At 44.9% G+C, this 20,551-nt stretch overlaps 1 protein-coding gene across 1 annotated transcript in view; it reads left to right on the top strand.

Moving 5' to 3' along the window:
- Nucleotides 1–20,551, top strand: part of INPP5A (inositol polyphosphate-5-phosphatase A) — a 448,685-nt gene that overhangs the window by 365,605 nt on the left and 62,529 nt on the right. Inside the window, exons 10-12 of the mRNA XM_044296965.1 lie at nt 258–353; nt 4,275–4,349; nt 19,548–19,621. Coding sequence (XP_044152900.1) covers nt 258–353; nt 4,275–4,349; nt 19,548–19,621 — 245 coding nt within the window. The remainder of the gene's footprint in view (nt 1–257; nt 354–4,274; nt 4,350–19,547; nt 19,622–20,551) is intronic.

Below are 20,551 nucleotides of genomic sequence, written 5' to 3'. Positions count from 1 at the left end.
ATGTCATATTAAATTATATTCCTTTATATAAAATTATATAAATCAATTATAATTATTAATTGTTCTTATAGGAAGCCTTTTGTTTGAATTAAGGTGGCGTTTACTTTTCCACATGGGTGATATGGGTGCTGGATAATTTTGCGCTTGGAATAAATATAATAATAATTGTAGACACTGGAATGTGTTGTAGTCTGGATTGTTACCGTACTTTTATGCAGTATTATACCATTCGCTAAAGCAACTTTTTTCATTTTCAGACACTTTGTGCAAAAACTACAATGCAAACTGTTCATGCGACAGACAGCAACACGGTAGACAAATTGATATTCCGGGAATCGGAAAATGATCGCAAGGTATGTACTGGTCATGTTGAAAATCAGAGGTGTTGGATAGTGAAACAGTACCTGAAAATGTTCACATACTGTATAAGGCTACTTTCACACTCGCGTTTTCTGCGGATCCGTCATGGACGGATCAGTTCAGATAATACAACCGTCTGCATCCGTTCAGAACGGATCCGTTTGTATTATCTTTAACATAGCCATGACGCATCCGTCTTGAACACCATTGAAAGTCAATGGAGGACGGATCCGTTTTCTACTTGTGCCAGATCGTGTCAGTGAAAACGCATCCGTCCCCATTGAGGCCTCATGCACACGACAGTTTTTTTTCACGGCCCGCAAAAACGGGGTCCGTGGGTCCGTGATCCGTGACCGTTTTTTCGTCCGTGGGTCTTCCTTGATTTTTGGAGGATCCACGGACATGAAAAAAAAGTCGTTTTGGCGTCCGCCTGGCCGTGCAGAGCCAAACGGATCCGTCCTGAATTACAATGCAAGTCAATGGGGACGGATCCGTTTGAAAATTGAGCCACAGTGTGTCATCTTCAAACGGATCCGTCCCCATTGACTTACATTATAAGTCTGGACGGATCCGCTTGCCTCCGCACGGCCAGGCGGACACCCGAACATAACTTGAAGCGTCCCCATCACCATTGGAACGCCTCTACGTTAGAATATACTGTCGGATATGAGCTACTTCGTGAAGTAGCTCATATCCGACAGTATATTCTAACACAGAGGCGTTCCCATGGTGATGGGGACGCTTCAGGTTAGAATACACTGCAAACTTGGTACAAGACTGCCCCCTGCTGCCTGGCACCACCCGATCTCTTACAGGGGGATATGATAGCACAATTAACCTCTTCAGGTGCGGCACCTAAAGGGGTTAATTGTACTATCGTATTCTCCTGTAAGAGATCAGGGCTGCCAGGCAGCAGGGGGCAGACCCCCCCTCCCCAGTTTGAATATCGTTGGTGGCACAGTGTGTGCCCATCGCCCCCCCCTTCCTCCCTCTATATTTAAAAATCGTTGGTGGCACAGTGTGTGCCCATCGCCCCCCCCTTCCTCCCTCTATATTTAAAAATCGTTGGTGGCACAGTGTGTGCCCATCGCCCCCCCCTTCCTCCCTCTATATTTAAAAATCGTTGGTGGCACAGTGTGTGCCCATCGCCCCCCCCTTCCTCCCTCTATAGTTAAAAATCGTTGGTGGCACAGTGTGTGCCCATCGCCCCCCTCCATATCCCCCCCCCCCCATCATTGGTGGCAGCGGAGTTCCGATCGGAGTCCCAGTTTAATCGCTGGGGCTCCGATCGGTAACCATGGCAACCAGGAAGCTACTGCATCCCTGGTTGCCATGGTTACTTAGCAATAGTACAATTGTAGAAGATTCATACTTACCTGCCTGCTGCTGCGATGTCTGTGACCGGCCGGGAGCTCCACCTACTGGTAAGTGAAAGGTCTGTGCGGTGCATTGCTAAAGAACTGTCACTTACCAGTAGGAGGAGCTCCCGGCCGGTCACAGACATCGCAGCAGCAAGCAGGTAAGTATGAATCTTCTACTATTGTACTATTGCTAAGTAACCATGACAACCAGGGATGCAGTAGCTTCCTGGTTGCCATGGTTACCGATCGGAGCCCCAGCGATTAAACTGGGACTCCGATCGGAACTCCGCTGCCACCAATGATGGGGGGGGGGGGGAAGATGGAGGGGGGCGATGGGCACACACTGTGCCACCAACGATTTTTAAGTATAGAGGGAGGAAGGGGGGGGTGATGGGCACACACTGTGCCACCAACGATTTTTAAGTATAGAGGGAGGAAGGGGGGGGCGATGGGCACACACTGTGCCACCAACGATTTTTAACTATAGAGGGAGGAAGGGGGGGGCGATGGGCACACACTGTGCCACCAACGATTTTTAACTATAGAGGGAGGAAGGGGGGGGTGATGGGCACACACTGTGCCACCAACGATATTCAAACTGGGGAGGGGGGGGGTCTGCCCCCTGCTGCCTGGCAGCCCTGATCTCTTACAGGAGAATATGATAGTACAATTAACCCCTTTAGGTGCCGCACCTGAAGAGGTTAATTGTGCTATCATATCCCCCTGTAAGAGATCGGGTGGTGCCAAGCAGCAGGGGGCAGTCTTGTACCAAGTTTGCAGTGTATTCTAACTAGAAGCGTCCCCATCACCATGGGAACGCTTCTGTGTTAGAATATACTGTCGGAAATGAGTTTTCACGAAGTGAAAACTTAGATCAGAAAAAGCTTTTATGCAGACGGATCTTCGGATCCGTCTGTATGAAAGCAACCCTACGGCCACGGATCACGGACACGGATGCCAATCTTGTGTGCATCCGTGTTCTTTCACGGACCCATTGACTTGAATGGGTCCGTGAACCGTTGTCCGTCAAAAAAATAGGACAGGTCATATTTTTTGGACGGACAGGATACACGGATCACGGCCTCGGCTGCAAAACGGTGCATTTTCCGATTTTTTTCCACGGACCCATTGAAAGTCAATGGGTCTGCGAAAAAAAACGGAAAACGGCACAACGGCCACGGATGCACACAACGGTCGTGTGCATGAGGCCTGACTTGCATTGTGTGCCAGGACGGATCCGTTTGGCTCAGTTTTATCAGACTGACAACAAAACTCTGCAAGCAGAAAGGAATGGAGACTGATCGGAGGCAAACTGATGCTTTCTGAGCGGATCCTTTTCCATTCAGAATGCAAACTGATCCGTTTTGGACCACGTGTGAGAGCCCTGAACGGATCTCGCAAACGGAAGACCAAAACGCGAATGTGAAAGTAGACTAACTCACAAGTTCAGTTTTTTTGCAGTTTTCTGTTATGTACTGAAAATAGTACATCACAAACCAATGAGTTTTGCGGTTCACATTTTCCAGCTATCTGTGTTGCATCTGCCATGGAAAACACAGGATTATCAAGCGTCTATTCTGTGTTAGACTTCAATGGGGAAAGCCTCGGTCGCATTAAAACCACAGATAATTATAATGCAGTTTTATGTGGGAAGGAAATGTGTAGAAAATGCATCATAACCGCATTAAATTTTTATGCGATTTCTGAAATCCGTAAAAAACGCATTGCACTTTTAGCATATAATTTAATCGGTGCTACACACTGCAAAGATTTTTGGTGTAAGAAATCTTAAAGGGGTACTTTCCAGAACTTTGGATATTGATTTCTTTTGTTCAGGATATGTCATCAGTGCATTTTCGGTGGGGATCCGACACCTGACCCCCTCACCAATCAGCTGTTTCCAGCACCAGTATACTGCAGCTCAGCTCCAATTCATCTGAAATGGAGGTGAGCTGGAGCACCCTGGCACAGCAACTACACAGACTTGTGCGCTACCGGCTCATTCTACTGTATAGTTTGTAGTGCCAGTGGCTGCCCAAAACAGCAGATCGGTGGGGCTGCCCCATGTTGGGCCCCCACCAATTGATATTGATGACTATTCCTGAAGATAACCCATCAGTATCTAAATAATGGAAAACCCCTCTAAATCTGGTGAGCCTCCCACCTATGGCTTGCTGCTTTTTTTTTTTTCTTTTTTTTTAAGAAAAGTGGTAAATGCAAAAAGTTGCAATCGAATGAGCAAGAAGAGACTTGGTGAAAAATGAGCACCAAGTCTCGGCAGCAGTTTCCTGGCGCAGGGGTTTGATAAGTTACCTCCTAGAAGCTAAACAGATTTTTTGTGCCATTTTGGCTGCCCGGGAGTACTGACCTGTAGCTGTAATGTGCCGCCCTTACAGAGGAGATCATGCATATCCACTTTAAGTCACCAAAAAGGATTGAAGTCTTCTGAGAATGTTGAGATGTACAGTACATACCGCTGCGTACTCTTCTGCTGATATCGTCATTAGTTGATCATGCTCTCTTACCGTATCCGTATTTTCTTGATTCCGCCAGGTCGTGCTACAAATAGAAAAGAAATTATTTGATTATTTTAATCAAGAGGTTTTTAGAGATAACAATGGCACTGCGGTGAGTATTCCTTTATGGCTTATTCGTTGTATAATGAAAAGTTCTATCACAATGACTTGCAATTCTTTGTCTTTTCAAGGATCTCTGCTTGCTGTCAGTGATGGATAACATTGCTGTCTACATCTAGAGGCTGAAATCTGTCCCGTTCACATTGAACCGAGGCTTTTGTATTTTGCTGTGGAACTTCAATGTCTAGATGTCACAGAAACCTCTGCGGAGATCTAATCTTTTCAGGGTTTCGTTTTCCGTTCTTCTGAACTCTCAGAAGAAACAAAAAAACGAATCCCGTATTTTAAGCATCCGTCATGCTCAGTTATGCACATTTTGCATCCGTTTTGGCCATTTCCGTGACCGTCTAGGATCTGTTATTTTAGAGGGGGAAAAAACTTTGTAGGACTTTTTTTTAAGTCTATAATAACAGATGGCACAGAAATGGCTAAAACGGATGCAAAATGTGCATAACTGAGCAGAACAGCTGCCTAAAATACAGTATCCATATTTGTTTTGTTTCTGTTCTTCTGACTGACAAAACCGTGAACCCGGCCTTACAAGTTATCGGAATAACTATAAGATCGGTTGGAGTCCCACTGCCGGAACCCCAATGATCACCAGAACGGCAGGTCGAGAATTTGCACTGCCGCTCCATTTAGAGCGCTGCAGTTCTAATGCCCAACCTGCAACTCCATTCATTATAGAGGGCTCGGATGGGTACAGGGTCTCCAGTCCTGTGATCACTGGGGTCCCACCTATCTAATAGATAGATAATTTGTGTTAGTGTTTGACTCCTTGAGATATGACGAGGGGAAGTAGCAATGTAATGTACTCATACAGCCATGTCGAGGTGTTTCCTGTAGAGGTAGAGCCAGTAGTCTTTACAGGGCCAGGTAGGATGACTGTGCAGAAACCTGCTCCAGTCCATTAGGAAGGAGGGAGGGGCTAACAAGTGGAGCAAGGGTGCACACAGTGGCTTGGGCCCGCCTTTGGTGCACTTGACTGCTAATTTGAATATTGGGTAAAAGTATTTTTTCTTGAGAATGAAGCAACAGATTGGTAAGTGAAAGCTTTCATTATATTCAGTTACATGACATTGTGCCCGGTCTAAAGGTCACCATGATCAACCCTAATAAACCAAGCATACCACCTGCTAGGGTTGATCATGCTGCCTAAGATGAGTATTATTGATGGAGAGAAATTCTTATTTTTACTTGTATGCAAATGAGGTGCTCAAAGCATGGAAGGGCTGGCCTAGCCCCTCGGAGCCCTGCTTCATGTCGGCCTATCCCTGTTTCCACTCCCTTACAGTGAGATAGACAGGGCCAGGTATCCTCACTGCTTTCATGCATATTTGTATACTTCAGTAGTTGTTTTGTGCTATTCTGTAAAATAAAATCTAAATATAAAAGTTTCTAAAAATCCTAATTGCATCAAATAATGAAATAATATGTAAGACGGGCTTTAATATATAGATAGGAACCAGGGAAACGCATTCTGGGTCAATATTGTAAAGGCAATAATGCAAATCTATTCCTCAGATGAAAAAGAGGGACACTTGGAAGTTATGGAAATAGGGCTTGTTTTAGTACGTCTGATTTACTAGGATTGATCATGGTGACAGATGCTCTTTTGGCTACATGCACACGACCGTATGTGTTTTGCAGTCTGCAAATTGCGGATCAGCCCAAAAAAACGGATGACATTCGTATGCCATCTGTTGTTTTTTTTTGTGTTTTTTTGCGGATCCATTGTAACGATGCCTAAAACGGACAAGAATAGGACATGTTCTATTTTTTTTTGCGCGGCTACTGATCGGACATACTGATGCAAACAGTACACAGTGTGCTGTCTGCATTTTTTGCGGACCCATTAAAATGAATAGGTCCTCATCCTATCCGCAAAAAAAAACTGAAAGGACACGGAAATGAACAACGTACGTGTGCATGTAGCCTTTAACAGTGTATTTTCAGGTAACAGGTAGGGGCGGGTTGGCCATAGACCTTATAGGCAAATTTCCCTTTGGGCCGATGCCCTGAGGTCCACCTGAGTCCTCCTCACAGCCGCCCAGTGGAAGTTTTTGGGGATGTATTTTGTGATGGCCTGTGGTATTTGGCTGTGTTGCGGTGGTATAATGTGCCGCAATACGGTATTGCTGGCCCTGCCTTCCATCAATTTGGACCCAACTACAAAACAGGGCCACTTTTAGTATTTTTTTCCAGGGCCACTTTAAGTTTCCAGTCCGTTCCTGGTGACAGTTACCCTTTTACAGAGCTGAGATGCAGTACCATTCACCGCCCATGGACAAGAGGGGCGCTGTTTTTGAAAAACCGCTTCCAACCATCGTTTTAGTGTTGTTGTTTTTTTATTTGCTTGGGTTCTGCCTGAAGCCTGTGTTGGGTATAGCCCTAAGAATAAAAAAAACGGTAGCTAGAATCTTCTCATCCAGCCACAGAGGCAAGAAAAAGATAAATGATATAATGAGTCAGAGGAGATAATCTAATCTTCATGGTCTAGTTAAATACGCAGCACCATGATCGCTAAAAAACAAACTACCTATCTTAAAGGATGAATGTTCCTGGGCCGAATTCAACCCCAAAAAAATCCATCGCATCCTTCATCAAGCGCTGGTCTTGTACCAAGCTGACAGAAATTTAATTCGAGCTGGCTCCTGAAAATAATTATTGTATTTTAAGAGTAGTAATCATTGGCTGGGACATGATTGAATGTGTCCATGGCTATTGACTTTTGCTATGATATATGGCTGGGTTTAGTCGATATTCCCATCGAAATTGTATAATTAATTATAAGTGGGGCTGTCAGGTCTGCAGGATGGAGTGCCCTGATGAGTATTTGGGAAGATTAAATTTTCCTTCGCTGCAGCGAGGCAAGACTTGGGAATTTTCTCAGCGGCCTGCTTGTTGGATGAAGATGTTTTTCTGTGTGTTTAGCAACTGCTTGAGCTGAAGATGCATTGATTTTCTAGCCTCTATTTATTTCTATCCGCGCGGCGTCTCTTCACTAATAGCGGAATTTGTGCAGATGTGACAAGAGCTGACAAATATTTATTATCCGCTAACTACTTTATCATTGTCTGTGGAGAGTTTTTTTTATTTTATTTATATATTTATTTCGGATCTCTTCTCTTCTCCCAATGTAATTTAAGAGATAGATGTCCCTGATACATAAAATACTTATCATACTTATAAAAAAAACCTAGAATAGATCGCCTGTTTTTTTTTTTTTTTTGTAAGCAGCAGAAATGCAATTTTCATTCTCAAAAGCTTCAACCTTGTATTTGATATCTGCAGCCATACCCAGCGGGAACGGCTTTGGGATAATGTGTATTTGATCAGCATTTTTTTTTTTCCTGTATACCTGTGGGTAAATACTATGCCCCAAGGTTATTAATATTTGATCTTCTACTTACTGCTATTCTCTGATCACTTCCTGACATGTCCCTTTTAGTAACTACTTGCATTCACCATGTAATAACCATCCTGGAGCATCTATTATTTTTTTTCTGACTGCTAAAAGTTCTGAATGAGTTGCCAGCAGTCTGTCATAGAGGTCCATCTGGGTGTTACCATTGGGGGGGGAGGATAGTCCCTGCATAGTCCCTGCATAGTCCCTGCATAGTCCCTGCATAGTCCCTGCATAGTCCCTGCATAGTCCCTGCATAGTCCCTGCAACTCGCCAGTGTCAGATGCCCCGAACTGGTTACACCCAAATGGACCGTTATTGCAGACTGTTGGCATTCATTTAAAAACTTCTAGTATGAATAACAGAGGAATGCTCCAGAATGAAAAGATGCTCCTGAATAGTTATTACACAGGGGAGTGCAAGTAGTTACTAAAACAGACATGTCAGGAGAGGAGACAGGTGCTCTTTAAAGGGATTTTCCACGATGATATGGATGACCTATTCTCGGGATAGGTCATCAATATTTGATCGATGGGGGTCCGACTCACGGCACCGCTGCCGGTCAGCTGTTTAAAGCGGCTGCAGCCCTTTTCTAGGCCAGTGATGTCACGTTCATCTGTCACATGACACAGCGACAGCTCAGTACCAATCAAGTAAATGGGCCTGAGCTGCAATACCAGGCATAGCCACTATGCAATGACCGGCGCTGTGCTTGGTATGCTGTGAAGTGGCTGCAGCGGTCACCAGAGAGCTGCAGTGCCTGGTGACAGAACCCCACCAATCAGATATTGATAACCTATCCTAAGGATAGGTCATCGGTATCTTACTCGCATAAAACCCCTTTACATGAGGTCCTAATATCTCTTTGCTTGTTTTATTACCCAATAAAATAGCATTGCCAAATGGAAGAAGGGTCATGGTACATTAAGAGTTAACAACCGAATTTCCGTACTTTTTATAAAGGCCCCTTCACATATAGCCAGAGATCTGGTACAGTTTCCCGCCGGAGGGGAACTGAAGCCAGAACTGATCCCATAGTTTTCCATGTTCTGATACGTCTGGCGTATCAGTTGTGATGCCGGGTGTGAAATAGCACCAGACAGAGAAATACCACATGCTCCGTTTTTTCTGTCTGGCGCTATCAATGTATAGACGCCGGATCTGCGCAGTATAGTGCACTACATATGTATCCGTTGTGTCCAGCTCCTGGCCTAAAATAGCTGGCCGCTCACAACTGATGTGTGACCTGGGCCTAACCCGTCTCACATGCAGGCGAGTGTGATTTTGGATTTTGAATGGTGACTACATAACATCTCCTCTGCAATTTATCACGTATCCTTTCTGGACTCCTGAATGGAAAATCTGCCTAAGGCCACGTTCACACGGTCAGTATTTCATCAGGATTTTGCATTTGTAAGCCAAAACCTGGAATGGATCCAAAACACAGAAGGGGTGCAACTCTTTCCATTATACCTTTTCTCTGAAGGCTTCACTCCTGGATTTGGCTTGGGCCCCATACACACAGCCATATGTGTGAGGTCCACAAAGCACAGATACACGGCATGCATTCCTGTGGAAACGTCCTATCCTTGTCCTCAAAACAGACAAGAATAAGACATGTTCTCTCTTTTTTATGGGGCCGAGGAACAGACATACAGATGTGGACAGCAAATTTTCGCAGCCCCGCTGAAATGAATGGAGCCTTATCCGATCCATAGAAAATACGGTTGTGTGCATGAGGCCTTAAAACTGCAAAGCACTGACCATGTGAAACTGGCCTTAAACATGATTCACCCGGCAGACATTTGTATCCAGCGCACAGACCCAGTGTATTGTGCAAATTCAGAAGCTCGCCCTGCTCCTTTGGTCTGGGCAGAGAATATCGCAGCATGCACCATGTTGTCCATTTTCCATCAAAGACACTTTCATTCAAATGTATGGCTCCAGAAAAAAAATGCCCACATGCCCAGACACCATCCGGATATCCAGATAGGTCTGTGTTTTGCAGACAGAAATCAGAACAGTCATCTGAATCGGGTCTTATGTCTATATATGCAAACGGTACATAAAGCCGAATCTAAGTTGGGCTACTTTCACATCGGCGTTTTCCTGTCCCGTTTTGATATCCGGCACAGGATCTCAAAAACAGAGGAAAATGCTCCAGCATTGTCCCCATTAAATGTCAATGGGGGAAAAAAACGGAACAAACCGGAACGGGGTGCACCAGAATGCGTTCCGTTCTGTTCCGTTGCATTCCCATGCCGGACACAAAGCCACTGCAAACAGTGATTTTGCGTGCATCATGGAAAACGGAACATGCCAGATCCGGCATAAAAAAAACATGCAAGTCAATGATGCCAGATCTGGGGGGTTTGTCGGACATTAAAAAAAAAATGGATCCGGCTCCCATTGACCTACAGTGGTATTTGATGCCGGATCGGCATGTTCAGTTTCCCATGACGCACGCAAAAACTCTGGTGCACTTCGTTCCAGTCTGTTCAGTTTTGTCCCCATTGACAATGAATCTGGCATGTTAATTTTTGATATAATACAACCGGATCCGTTCTGAACGGATGCAGCCGGTCGTATTATTCAAACGGATGCGTTTTCTTGTGGTTTTGAGATCCACTGATGGACAGGTGTGAAAGTAGCCTTATCTGGCTCTGCTCCATTTAAAACTATTCTGGGGTTCTACTCCTGAATCAGGGGGTTCATGATGAGCATAAGCTCTTCACAGATTTTTTTTTTTCCCCCTTTGGAATACATGGGGGAAATAAATTATATCTACATTTAAGGAATGTAGATATTAAAGGGTTATTCCAATTGTGACAAGTAAGCCCCCATCCTATAACTATTAGATTGTGGGGGTCCTACCACAGGGACCCCCACAGATCATGAGAAAGGGGGACCCTGGACCCGGTTTCCCCCTGAAATGAATGGCATGTGCACTGCATTTCCATTCGTCTGTGTTGAAGTTCCGGAGACAGCCGAGAACGGGGTCCCCATTCTCGTGATCATTGGGGACCCAGCAGTAGGACTAGAACTTGTCATAATTGGACATGAATCATTGGACAGTAATGAACTTCCATGCCAACCAGAAATCATGTTGCCCAGTGCTGGCTACAAGCCATTGGCTGAAAAATTCTGATAAAGGGGCGCCCGGTGGGAGGGGGGGCTCTTCCTAGCTGTAGAGCAGTAGCAGTAGTGCCCAGACAGCACTGCTAAGTGGAGAGTTAGGGCTCATTCACACAACAGTATGCATTTTGCGCTTCGCAAAATACAGATCCGCAAAAAATACGGATGACGTCTGTGTGCATTCAGTATTTTGTGGAACGGAGCAGCTGGCCCCTAATAGAACAGTCCTATCCTTGTCCGTAATGCGGATGATAATAGGACGTGTTCTTTTTTTTTTTTGCGGAACGTAAATACTGGTATACGGAATTCACATGGAGTCATTTCCGTTTTTTGGAGGGGACCCATTGAAGTGAATGGTTCCGCATAAAAACGGAACGGACACGGAAACAAAATACGTTTGTTTGCATAAGCCCTTAGCCATAGTGGTCCGACGGGTGCGGAGGTTAGTGGTACAATGGGCAGGGATTAGCAGTGACCTTTGCTTGGGACCCCAGATATACCGGACCCGTCCGCGTCTGTGGACAACCCCTGGAATTTCCTCCAGTATATTCCTATGCAATTGACAGATTTTATTTAGTATCAGTTGTTTAATTTGAACTAGCAAAGGTTTTGCGGTCCATTTCCCAGGTTACTACCGTAGTAGGACGCAAGCGGTCACATTACAGGTCATAGAAAAATTCTGTGACATTGACCTTCTCATTGCATTACTTCAGAAATCCTCTATACGGAGGCAGCGTGTGCATGGGAATAGAAGTGCATCTATCCGGCGTGTGTCACATAGCGTTTGCAGACGTAGCAGTTACTTATTGGGTTAATGCGGAGATGTATATACTAATTATGTCTGCGCGGCAGCGGTGCCATCCTTATTTATGCTGACAGCTCTCCCTACTGTACATTAAACAACATTCCTTGCAAGACTCTGCGCAGGGTCAATTGAAGAACTGTCAGGGGGCAATTAGGAGCTTAGTTTGCTTGTCATGTTCTGCGAGCGCGGACTGATAGCTGTGCTCAGATCGCCGTTGTCAGATGTAGTGTAGCAGGTTTTAATAGCGAATTGCAGGCAGTCGTATTACTGACAAACAGCGCTGCACCGCGGTGACATTATACAGATTGATATCAGCAGTCTGAGCTGAGCAATTGTGCCTATTGACTGCGTGCGGCTTACAATATGGCTTTTTACGTCCATTAGGACCAGGTTGGAGTATGAAACGAGACGTCATTAGCATCACTGGAACAGTCCATTCATTTTAGAAGACCGAATATGCCTCTCGTCGCTTACGTTCTGTGACCGTTTGCTCGAGGGGTTTGCGCAGCGACTTTTACCGATCTGCTTGACCAATGTAATGTTTATGGGGTTGTGTGAGATTAGGAAAGCATTGCTGCTCCCTTCCAGAAACAGCGCCACTCTAGTCTATGGGCTGTGTGTGGTATTGAGCTCGGCCCTTTTTTACTTGACTGGAGCTGCAATACCCATGCGTAGCCCATAGATAAAAGGCGATCAATATCTGATTGGCAGGGATCTGACGCCCAGCAACCCCCACCAATCAGGTGTTTTGCTGTAGCTATTGACTCTACAGCTCCATCCATTGTGTAGTGGATAGAACTGGTTACTGCAGCATTTCCATCCGTATGTCTGTTCCGTAGCCCCACAAAAAAAATAGAACATGTCCTATTCTGGTCTGTTTACAATGGATCCACAAAAAAAAATTGGATGCTATACGGACGTCATCCGTTTTTTTTGCGGACCATGAAACTCATACGGTCATGTGAATGTAGCCTAAGGACAAACAAGTTTGTCCGAAACTCGTAAGCTACTGCCTGGGTCTTTTGTACAGCGGCTGTTAATAATCTGACCGGATAAATATTGACTTTAAGTGGGACGAGGGCTGGAGGAAATTCTTCTTTCTGTTGGAATATTATGGGGAATATAATTATTTATCATGATATTTTTTATGTTACTATGTCTTCTATTCTCTGGTGTATTTCACATGTTGAAGGTTTCTTTCCATCATTTATAGTTTGGTAAATATTTGCGGTCACACAGGCAGTGAAGTTATAGGGGGTAATTAGATTCCAAGTGCGGTATATATACTGATGACAAAGAGGATTCCCTCTAGTCTTTTTACCTCCTGCCGTGAGCACCTGACGGCACAATCTGCTCCGTATCCCACATTACATCGCGGGAGATTTCTGAATTTCATGTAAATGAGCGATTAATCATGTCTAATGTAGCAAGAACTTTGGCAACTGTAACCTCATCCCCAATCAGGACATAAAGCGTTCCCAGATATTGTGTGAGGTTTCTTTCCAATTATCTGTGACCTGGTGTGAGCTGAGCTTTGCCTGAAATCACCAATGTATACGCTAAAAACAAGGAAGAATAAATCTGTGTATATTCATATGGGCCCCTTCTTACAGGAAGGAGGAGTCCAAGTCAGGCCACTTTCACATATGCGTTTAAGCTATACGGCAGAGGAACAGCCATGCTGCCGCCGGAACTCTTGTCTGCCCATCATAGTCAATGGGGCTGGAACGGACCTCCGGCGGCACGCATGCACTAGCGGCAGCATGGATTCGGCAGGCTGTTCACCCGCGGGAACAGCCTGCCGGAGAAGGCTGCCGCTAGTGTGAAAGTAGCCTTATCCGGCATACCCGGAGAGGAGCGGAGCACTGCCAGACCCCATTGACTATAATTGTACCTGGCCTGTTTCCAGGACTCATGCCTGAAACCAGCCAGATCCCCACTAGGTCCCATTATAGTTAATGGGCTCCGACAGTGAGTGGTAGTATCCGGCACTGCCAAATACAGCTGCCGGAACAGCCGGCCAGATAGCTTTATCGTGTATGAGAGCCGAAATGTAATGGTTTAAAAAAAAGTCCGCTCCCACATCCCAGGGCCACATGTGCGAGAGAAAAGAGTCATAATCTTTAAAAGGGTTTTTCAGTTTGCATCAACATCCTTTAAAAATAATCCTTTATGACGCTAGATGTAATTCTGTCATGTATTTCTTTTACCTTTATTGCTCCTATCTCCTGGTTTGGGCTGTGGTCACATGACCGTGTCCATGCAGCGCGCTCTTACTTAGGCCTCATGCACACGACCGTTGTGTGCGGCCGTTGTTCCGTTTTCCATTTTTTTCCGCGGACCCTTTGACTTTCAATGGGTCCGTGGAAAAATATGAAAATGCACCGTTTGGCATCCGCGTCCGTGATCCGTGTCTGTTTTTCCTATCATTTCAAAGGCAAACTTGACTTATTTTTTTTTTTTCATTTTTCATGTCCGTGGATCCTCCAAAAATCAAGGAAGACCCACGGACGAAAAAACTGACACTGATCACGGACCAACGGAACCCCGTTTTGCGGACCGTGAAAAAATACTGTCGTGTGCATGAGGCCTTAGGCCTCATGCACACGACCATTGTGTGCATCCGTGGCCGTTGTGCCGTTTTCCGTTTATTTTTTCGCTGACCCATTGACTTTCAATGGGTCCGTGGAAAAATCGGAAAATGCACCGTTTGGCAGCCGCATCCGTGATCCGTGTTTCCTGGCCGTGAAAAAAATATGACCTGTCCTATTTTTTTCACGGCCAACGGTTCACGGACCCATTCAAGTCAATGGGTCCGTGAAAAATCACGGATGCACACAAGATTGTCATCCGCGTCCGTCATCCGTGTCCGTGATCAGTGTCCGTTTTTTCCTATCATTTCAATGGCAAACTTGACTTAGATTTTTTTTTCATTTTTCATGTCCGTGGATCCTCCAAAAATCAAGGAAGACCCACGGACGAAAAAACGGTCACGGATCATGGACCTACGGACCCCGTTTTTGCGGACCTTAAAAAAAACGGTCGTGTGCATGAGGCCTTACTGTGATGTTATGTCTGTGGGTGGGGCAGTGATAGGGGAGTGTCTGTGTGACTAGCTGAGTGGGAGGAGCTATAAACTAGCTGGGCATTAAGGGCGGTGCTGTAGAGGAAGAAGTGCATTGTGGGTTTGGTTGGATACAGAGCAATTTGTTTACTTAGTGAAAACAGGTCAGGAGAGTCCAAATAAAAATAATATATGAGCATATCTGTTAACAACCTTAGTAATCCCTGAAAACCCCTTTAAGACGACTACCCAGGAGAAACACAACCCAGTCTGTCCCCATAACAGCCACTTGACCTGCCTCCATAGTTGTTTAAGATTTACCCTAATGGACAGTAAAAAATAATACATACATACTCTTAAAGGGGTATCCTATCACAGACAATACTGCTGATCATGTGATTGCTAGTGAGGAGGTTCCTGTCGGCTGCTCATTTTCCCTGCAGTGGCCACTACAGTGGAAATATAGAATTACATGCAGCCACGTAACCAGTGGCACCCCATATACTATAGATTGTCTCTTGGCGTGGTAGCTTGTTAGGCTGGCCATATACACTGTATCGCTGTCTCTCCCAGCTACCACTTACACATACATGCTTGGCTCATTCATTCACTCAGTCACTGAGAATAGAAAGAAACTTTTATCCAAAGTTAACGCTCCTTTTGGTTCCCTCCATTTCATTGTAGTATGAACTGTGAATATGTGATCTGTCAGGGTCTAACACCCAGCACTCCCACCATTCATCAGTTTGAAGGGGTCCCAGCATTCGGACTAGTGCTGCAGTTTCGTTTTAGGTTACTAGACGCAGTGCCCCTACGTTGTGTCGTGGCTACAAGGGGTATTACGACTTGACCTCATTCACTTGAATGGGACTGCGCAACAGAACGGCTCTGACTGACGGATGTGAGGCTGCAGCCCTTGCCAAGCGACAACTGATCAGCAAGGTTGTCAGGAGTCAGACCTCATTGATCAGATATTGGTGACCTATCCAGAGGATAAGGACAGGACAACCCCTTTAATGCCGTTGAGATACCTTACTGTATTTTATCACTTGCTTGGTCTCCTGACTTGGGTCTCGTTCACATTTTCGTGTCCGTTTCACATCCGTGAAAAAATCTGTCTGTTACATCCGTGAAGATGTCCGTGAAGCATCCATATTTGGTCCGTGTACCCGTTTTTACCCTCCCATGTGTCATCCGTATTCCATGGATGCTGCTCAGCTGAAAATCAATTTCCAGAGCATCTCCTATCGGTGGTCAGCGAAAAACTGACACAATACGAACGCTATCCGTGTTGTGTCAGTGATTTTTCACGACCCATAGACTTCAATGGGCATGTTTGGTCCGCATCATGGACCAAAGTAGTGCATGTCTCTGTGATTATTTTTTTTTTTAACTGACCCCTGCAGTAAATAATGCTGATGTGTGAACGGACACATTGAAATAAATGGATACGTGTGCTGTCCGTGAAAAACGGAAATATGAAGGAGGCCTTGCTAATTCTTGCAGAGATAGGGAAGCTCCACTATTCAGAGCAATGGCAGTACTAAAATGCATCTAAAATCGAAGGCGAAGAAAACATTTTAGTTGGAGCGTTGTATGTTCGGTGTATTTCCGGTCGTTAGTCCCACGTGCTTGCAGAATTACGAGATGCTTATTTAATAATCCCTAGAAATCACACGTGAATGCCCCTTAGTTTTGTTTCCTTCTCCTTGTCTTGGATCCTAAACTTCATTTCCCTTGCACAGCTGTGAATTCCCCGGTGTGTGCTGGCGATGGATTTGACAAATGCTGCTAATATCACCTCTTGATCTAACAATGCTCTGAGTTTGGTCGGCGGGTCTTGATGAGTAATTGCTGTTGTTCTACTCCAATGACTGAATTAAGTTGCCCTGTTATAAAGGGTTCATACTACAGTGATTTCAGTCCAGGCAGCTCATGGCCATGTCCCTGCGGACAGTGACCTTTTGCAGGGTATCTTTCTACTTCCAGATAAAACGGCCTAAATTGTTTTCTATTGACTGAGGCGTCTTACTTTATCCATTAAAGGTATCGCACGTGGCACGGGAAGAGAAATTACACAGCATGTACTTTCTGGTGGTTAAGGACCTGATTGCTTTCATTCATGCTAATAGCCACCAAATTAAAGCCACATTTACATACTTCTGAGCACTTTTACATCCTAATTTACTCTGGTGGGATCCACTTCAGATTCTATCTAGAGATATATGGATTTAAAGGCTATGAATACCTTGGGGGGAGGGGGGGTTTATGATTGGTTTTTTAAAGTTTTGGCTAAAAATAATTTTTTGAATTGGTCTTTAAGAACATTTTTCTGCAGTTTTTGTCAGAGGGTTAAGTTTTAGCCTAGCGTTTCACTTTAACTTTGCGTTGCCATCTGATTACTCTCATCTCTAAGTTACTAGCAGCTCGTAAACACTTATTAAAGCCACATTCTTATTAATAAGATAAGAATCAAGCTTTAATGAGTGTTTATGAGCTCTCAGGAGATCAGAGGTAAGCTTCACATGAGCCGTCAGGTGTTCTCCCTGACGGGATTGTACAGAGAGAGGGCCATAGCCTTTAAAGAGGAGCTGTCACCTCTCCTGACATGTCTGTTTTAGGAAATACTACTATTCCCCGTGAAATAATTCTGGGATATAATTTCCTTTTTTGTGCCATTCCTTTGTTATTCCTTCTAGGGGTGGGTCCATTCATAGTCTAACATTGCCAGCACTGATTGGAGAGTGTCGATCAGCACCCGATTGACAATTTATCTATAAGTTTCTAAGTAGGAATAACACAGGAGTGTCACAACATACAAGTTGTAACCCTAGGTTCACACCTGAGCGTTTTACAGCGCGTTCCTACGCGCTGTAAAACGCTCAACAAGGAGAAACCAATGCTTCCCTATGGGAATGGTTCTCACCTCGGCATTTACAGCGCGTACAATCGCGCTGTAAAACGCCCGACGCTCAAAAAAGTTCTTGAGCTTCTTTGGGGCGTTTTGTTGCGCGTTCCCGTACATAGACTTTCGGGAACGCGCGACATGGGTGTTGGCTTGTCTCTGCGCGATTGTAAACGCCGGTACAATCGCGCATACAGAGCGCTCCATCGCGAACGCTCAGGTGTGAACCTAGGGTAAGAGTAGGTGAGAGCTACATTTACATGATGCAGTCAACTCCTCTGTACAGGGACTTCTGATGGAAATATCATTTATGTCTCATTGGAGAGACTCCCACAATCCTGAGTTAGAAAGTTGCTTTTAATACCTGTGAATGCAGCCATTAGTTGTTTGGGATAAAATAGGGCACAAAATATTGGAATTTTCTGGATTAGACCCTCCATGTGCCCTCTATAGATTTAATAGCGGGTAGCCCCACACTGGGACCTTCTGCAAACCCCTTGGCGTTCACCTTCGTGGGGTGGGGAGCCAAACCTCAACTGAGACTCGTGGCTGAAACCTCTAGAGGTGGGTCACTTGTCCCTGGCCCTTGCAGGGCCATGGTGGCTCAGAGGGATGGAGATTGACGGGGGGCCCTTCTCTTATGGACCACTTTTTAGTGCACTTTTTTGTGTTGCATGCTGCACTTTTCATGCAAATCTGGGTGGAAAGTCACGTTTCTCTGGCTTTTTTATCATAAAAAAAGTGATTAAGAGCTGATGAGTAGGGGGTGGTTAATATGTATTGAGGGCTTGTCCAAACCATACAACCCCTTTAATTCTTCTTGCAAAATGGCAGAATTCGCTATAGTAAACCTCTGTGAAAAAGATGGATATATCCAATTGATCCCATTATGGTAAGTTCACCTGGAGATGACTCTTCTGTTCTGATCAGCCATACTAATGCGCTATACCGCAGACTATAGTTCTACCTGTGATTTTATTGAAAATGGGAAAATGTCAGGTTGCCCAAACCTGAAGTAGAACCATCATAGAAAAATTAACTGAGCTGTAACCCGATTTATAGGAGCAATCCTTCTGAATGTCTACACTACTAAGAATAAACTGATCGGGAACCCATGTTCAGTGCAGGGCTATATATGCCCATTTCCTCAGCTCCCAGGAAAACTTCTTAAAAATTGAGGTCCAGACCCTGCCTACGTATGCAATCATCAATGCAGGGGGGACGTTTGGTCGCTGCTTTGATAATTAATGTGTACAAATAGCTGCTAATTGCACGTCTCAGAAATGATTTATGAGGAGGCAAGGGGCAAAAAAAGGACAAAATGTAATTTCCTGCAGAACATCTTACCCACCCATACAATGGTATCCGCACAGCTGTGAGATGGGACATGATTAATGAATGCCGGGTGAGCACTGAGCCCGAGGAGGAGCCATAGCTCTGATGACTCCCTGGTAGGAGTAGGAAGTAGCGCAGGACGATCAACAGTACTCCGTGGGTTTCTTACTACAGCAGTTTTGGGTGCAAATGGAGCCAGAATACTGCATTTTGATTAGTAAAACTCCACCAATTTGTTATCCCTAGCGCACAGCCTGAATGTTGGGTATGCATGTGTTTTTGGTATGTTTTTTTATTGTGTCATGCAACGTCCCCTCAGGCCCTGGACTAGGCATAACTCAGTGTATCAGGATGGTTTATCTGGAGGGTTCCTTTTAAGAGTTGGGAGTTGTATAATGAACGTCTATAGAGAAACTTCTTCCAGCGCTTTTTCCTTGCATACTAATTTCTGCTGGAGTGAGGGCCTCTTGTTGGATGTTTTTGGATATCGTTATTTCCATGTACTGACTGTCTGTGCCACTTTTTTTTTTTGTCTTACAGCTTTTAGAATTTGACAAGGAGTTATCAGTCTTTAAAGACAGATTGTATGAACTGGACATCACGTTTCCTCCCAGGTATGGAATATGTCAGGCATTGGTAATACTGTCACCATTGGCCCCGGTCTAAAAGTGTAGTGGAGGCTTGACATCAGTCAGATGAGTGGTGAACAGTATGAGTGACCGGATATGCCGTCAATATCTTATGGTGGACCCGGAGAATGGAAGGGCCTGATACTGGGCCATCTTTACCTAAGGGATTAATGACGACTTCTCCTGTCAGATCCCCTCCAATCCAGTATTGATAGAAAATAAAATTACTATGCCATGTACAGTACAGACCAAAAGTTTGGACACACCTTTTCATTCAAAGAGTTTTCTTTATTTTCATGACTATGAAAATTGTAGATTCACACTGAAGGCATCAAAACTATGAATTAATACATGTGGAATTATATACATAACAAAAAAGTGTGAAACAACTGAAAATATGTCATATTCTAGGTTCTTCAAAGTAGCCACCTTTTGCTTTGATTACTGCTTTGCACACTCTTGGCATTCTCTTGATGAGCTTCAAGAGGTAGTCACCTGAAATGGTCTTCCAACAGTCTTGAAGGAGTTCCCAGAGATGCTTAGCACTTGTTGGCCCTTTTGCCTTCACTCTGCGGTCCAGCTCACCCCAAACCATCTCGATTGGGTTCAGGTCCGGTGACTGTGGAGGCCAGGTCATCTGGCGCAGCACCCCATCACTCTCCTTCATGGTCAAATAGCCCTTACACAGCCTGGAGGTGTGTTTGGGGTTATTGTCCTGTTGAAAAATAAATGATGGTCCAACTAAACGCAAACCGGATGGAATAGCATGCCACTGCAAGATGCTGTGGTAGCCATGCTGGTTCAGTATGCCTTCAATTTTGAATAAATCCCCAACAGTGTCACCAGCAAAGCACCCCCACACCATCACACCTCCTCCATGCTTCACGGTGGGAACCAGGCATGTAGAGTCCATCC

The sequence above is a fragment of the Bufo gargarizans genome, chromosome 6, assembly GCF_014858855.1.
Source record: "Bufo gargarizans isolate SCDJY-AF-19 chromosome 6, ASM1485885v1, whole genome shotgun sequence".
Taxonomy (NCBI): Eukaryota; Metazoa; Chordata; class Amphibia; order Anura; family Bufonidae; genus Bufo; species Bufo gargarizans.
Note: the sequence above shows the minus strand (reverse complement) of the source record. Positions and strands in the feature narration are given on the sequence as shown.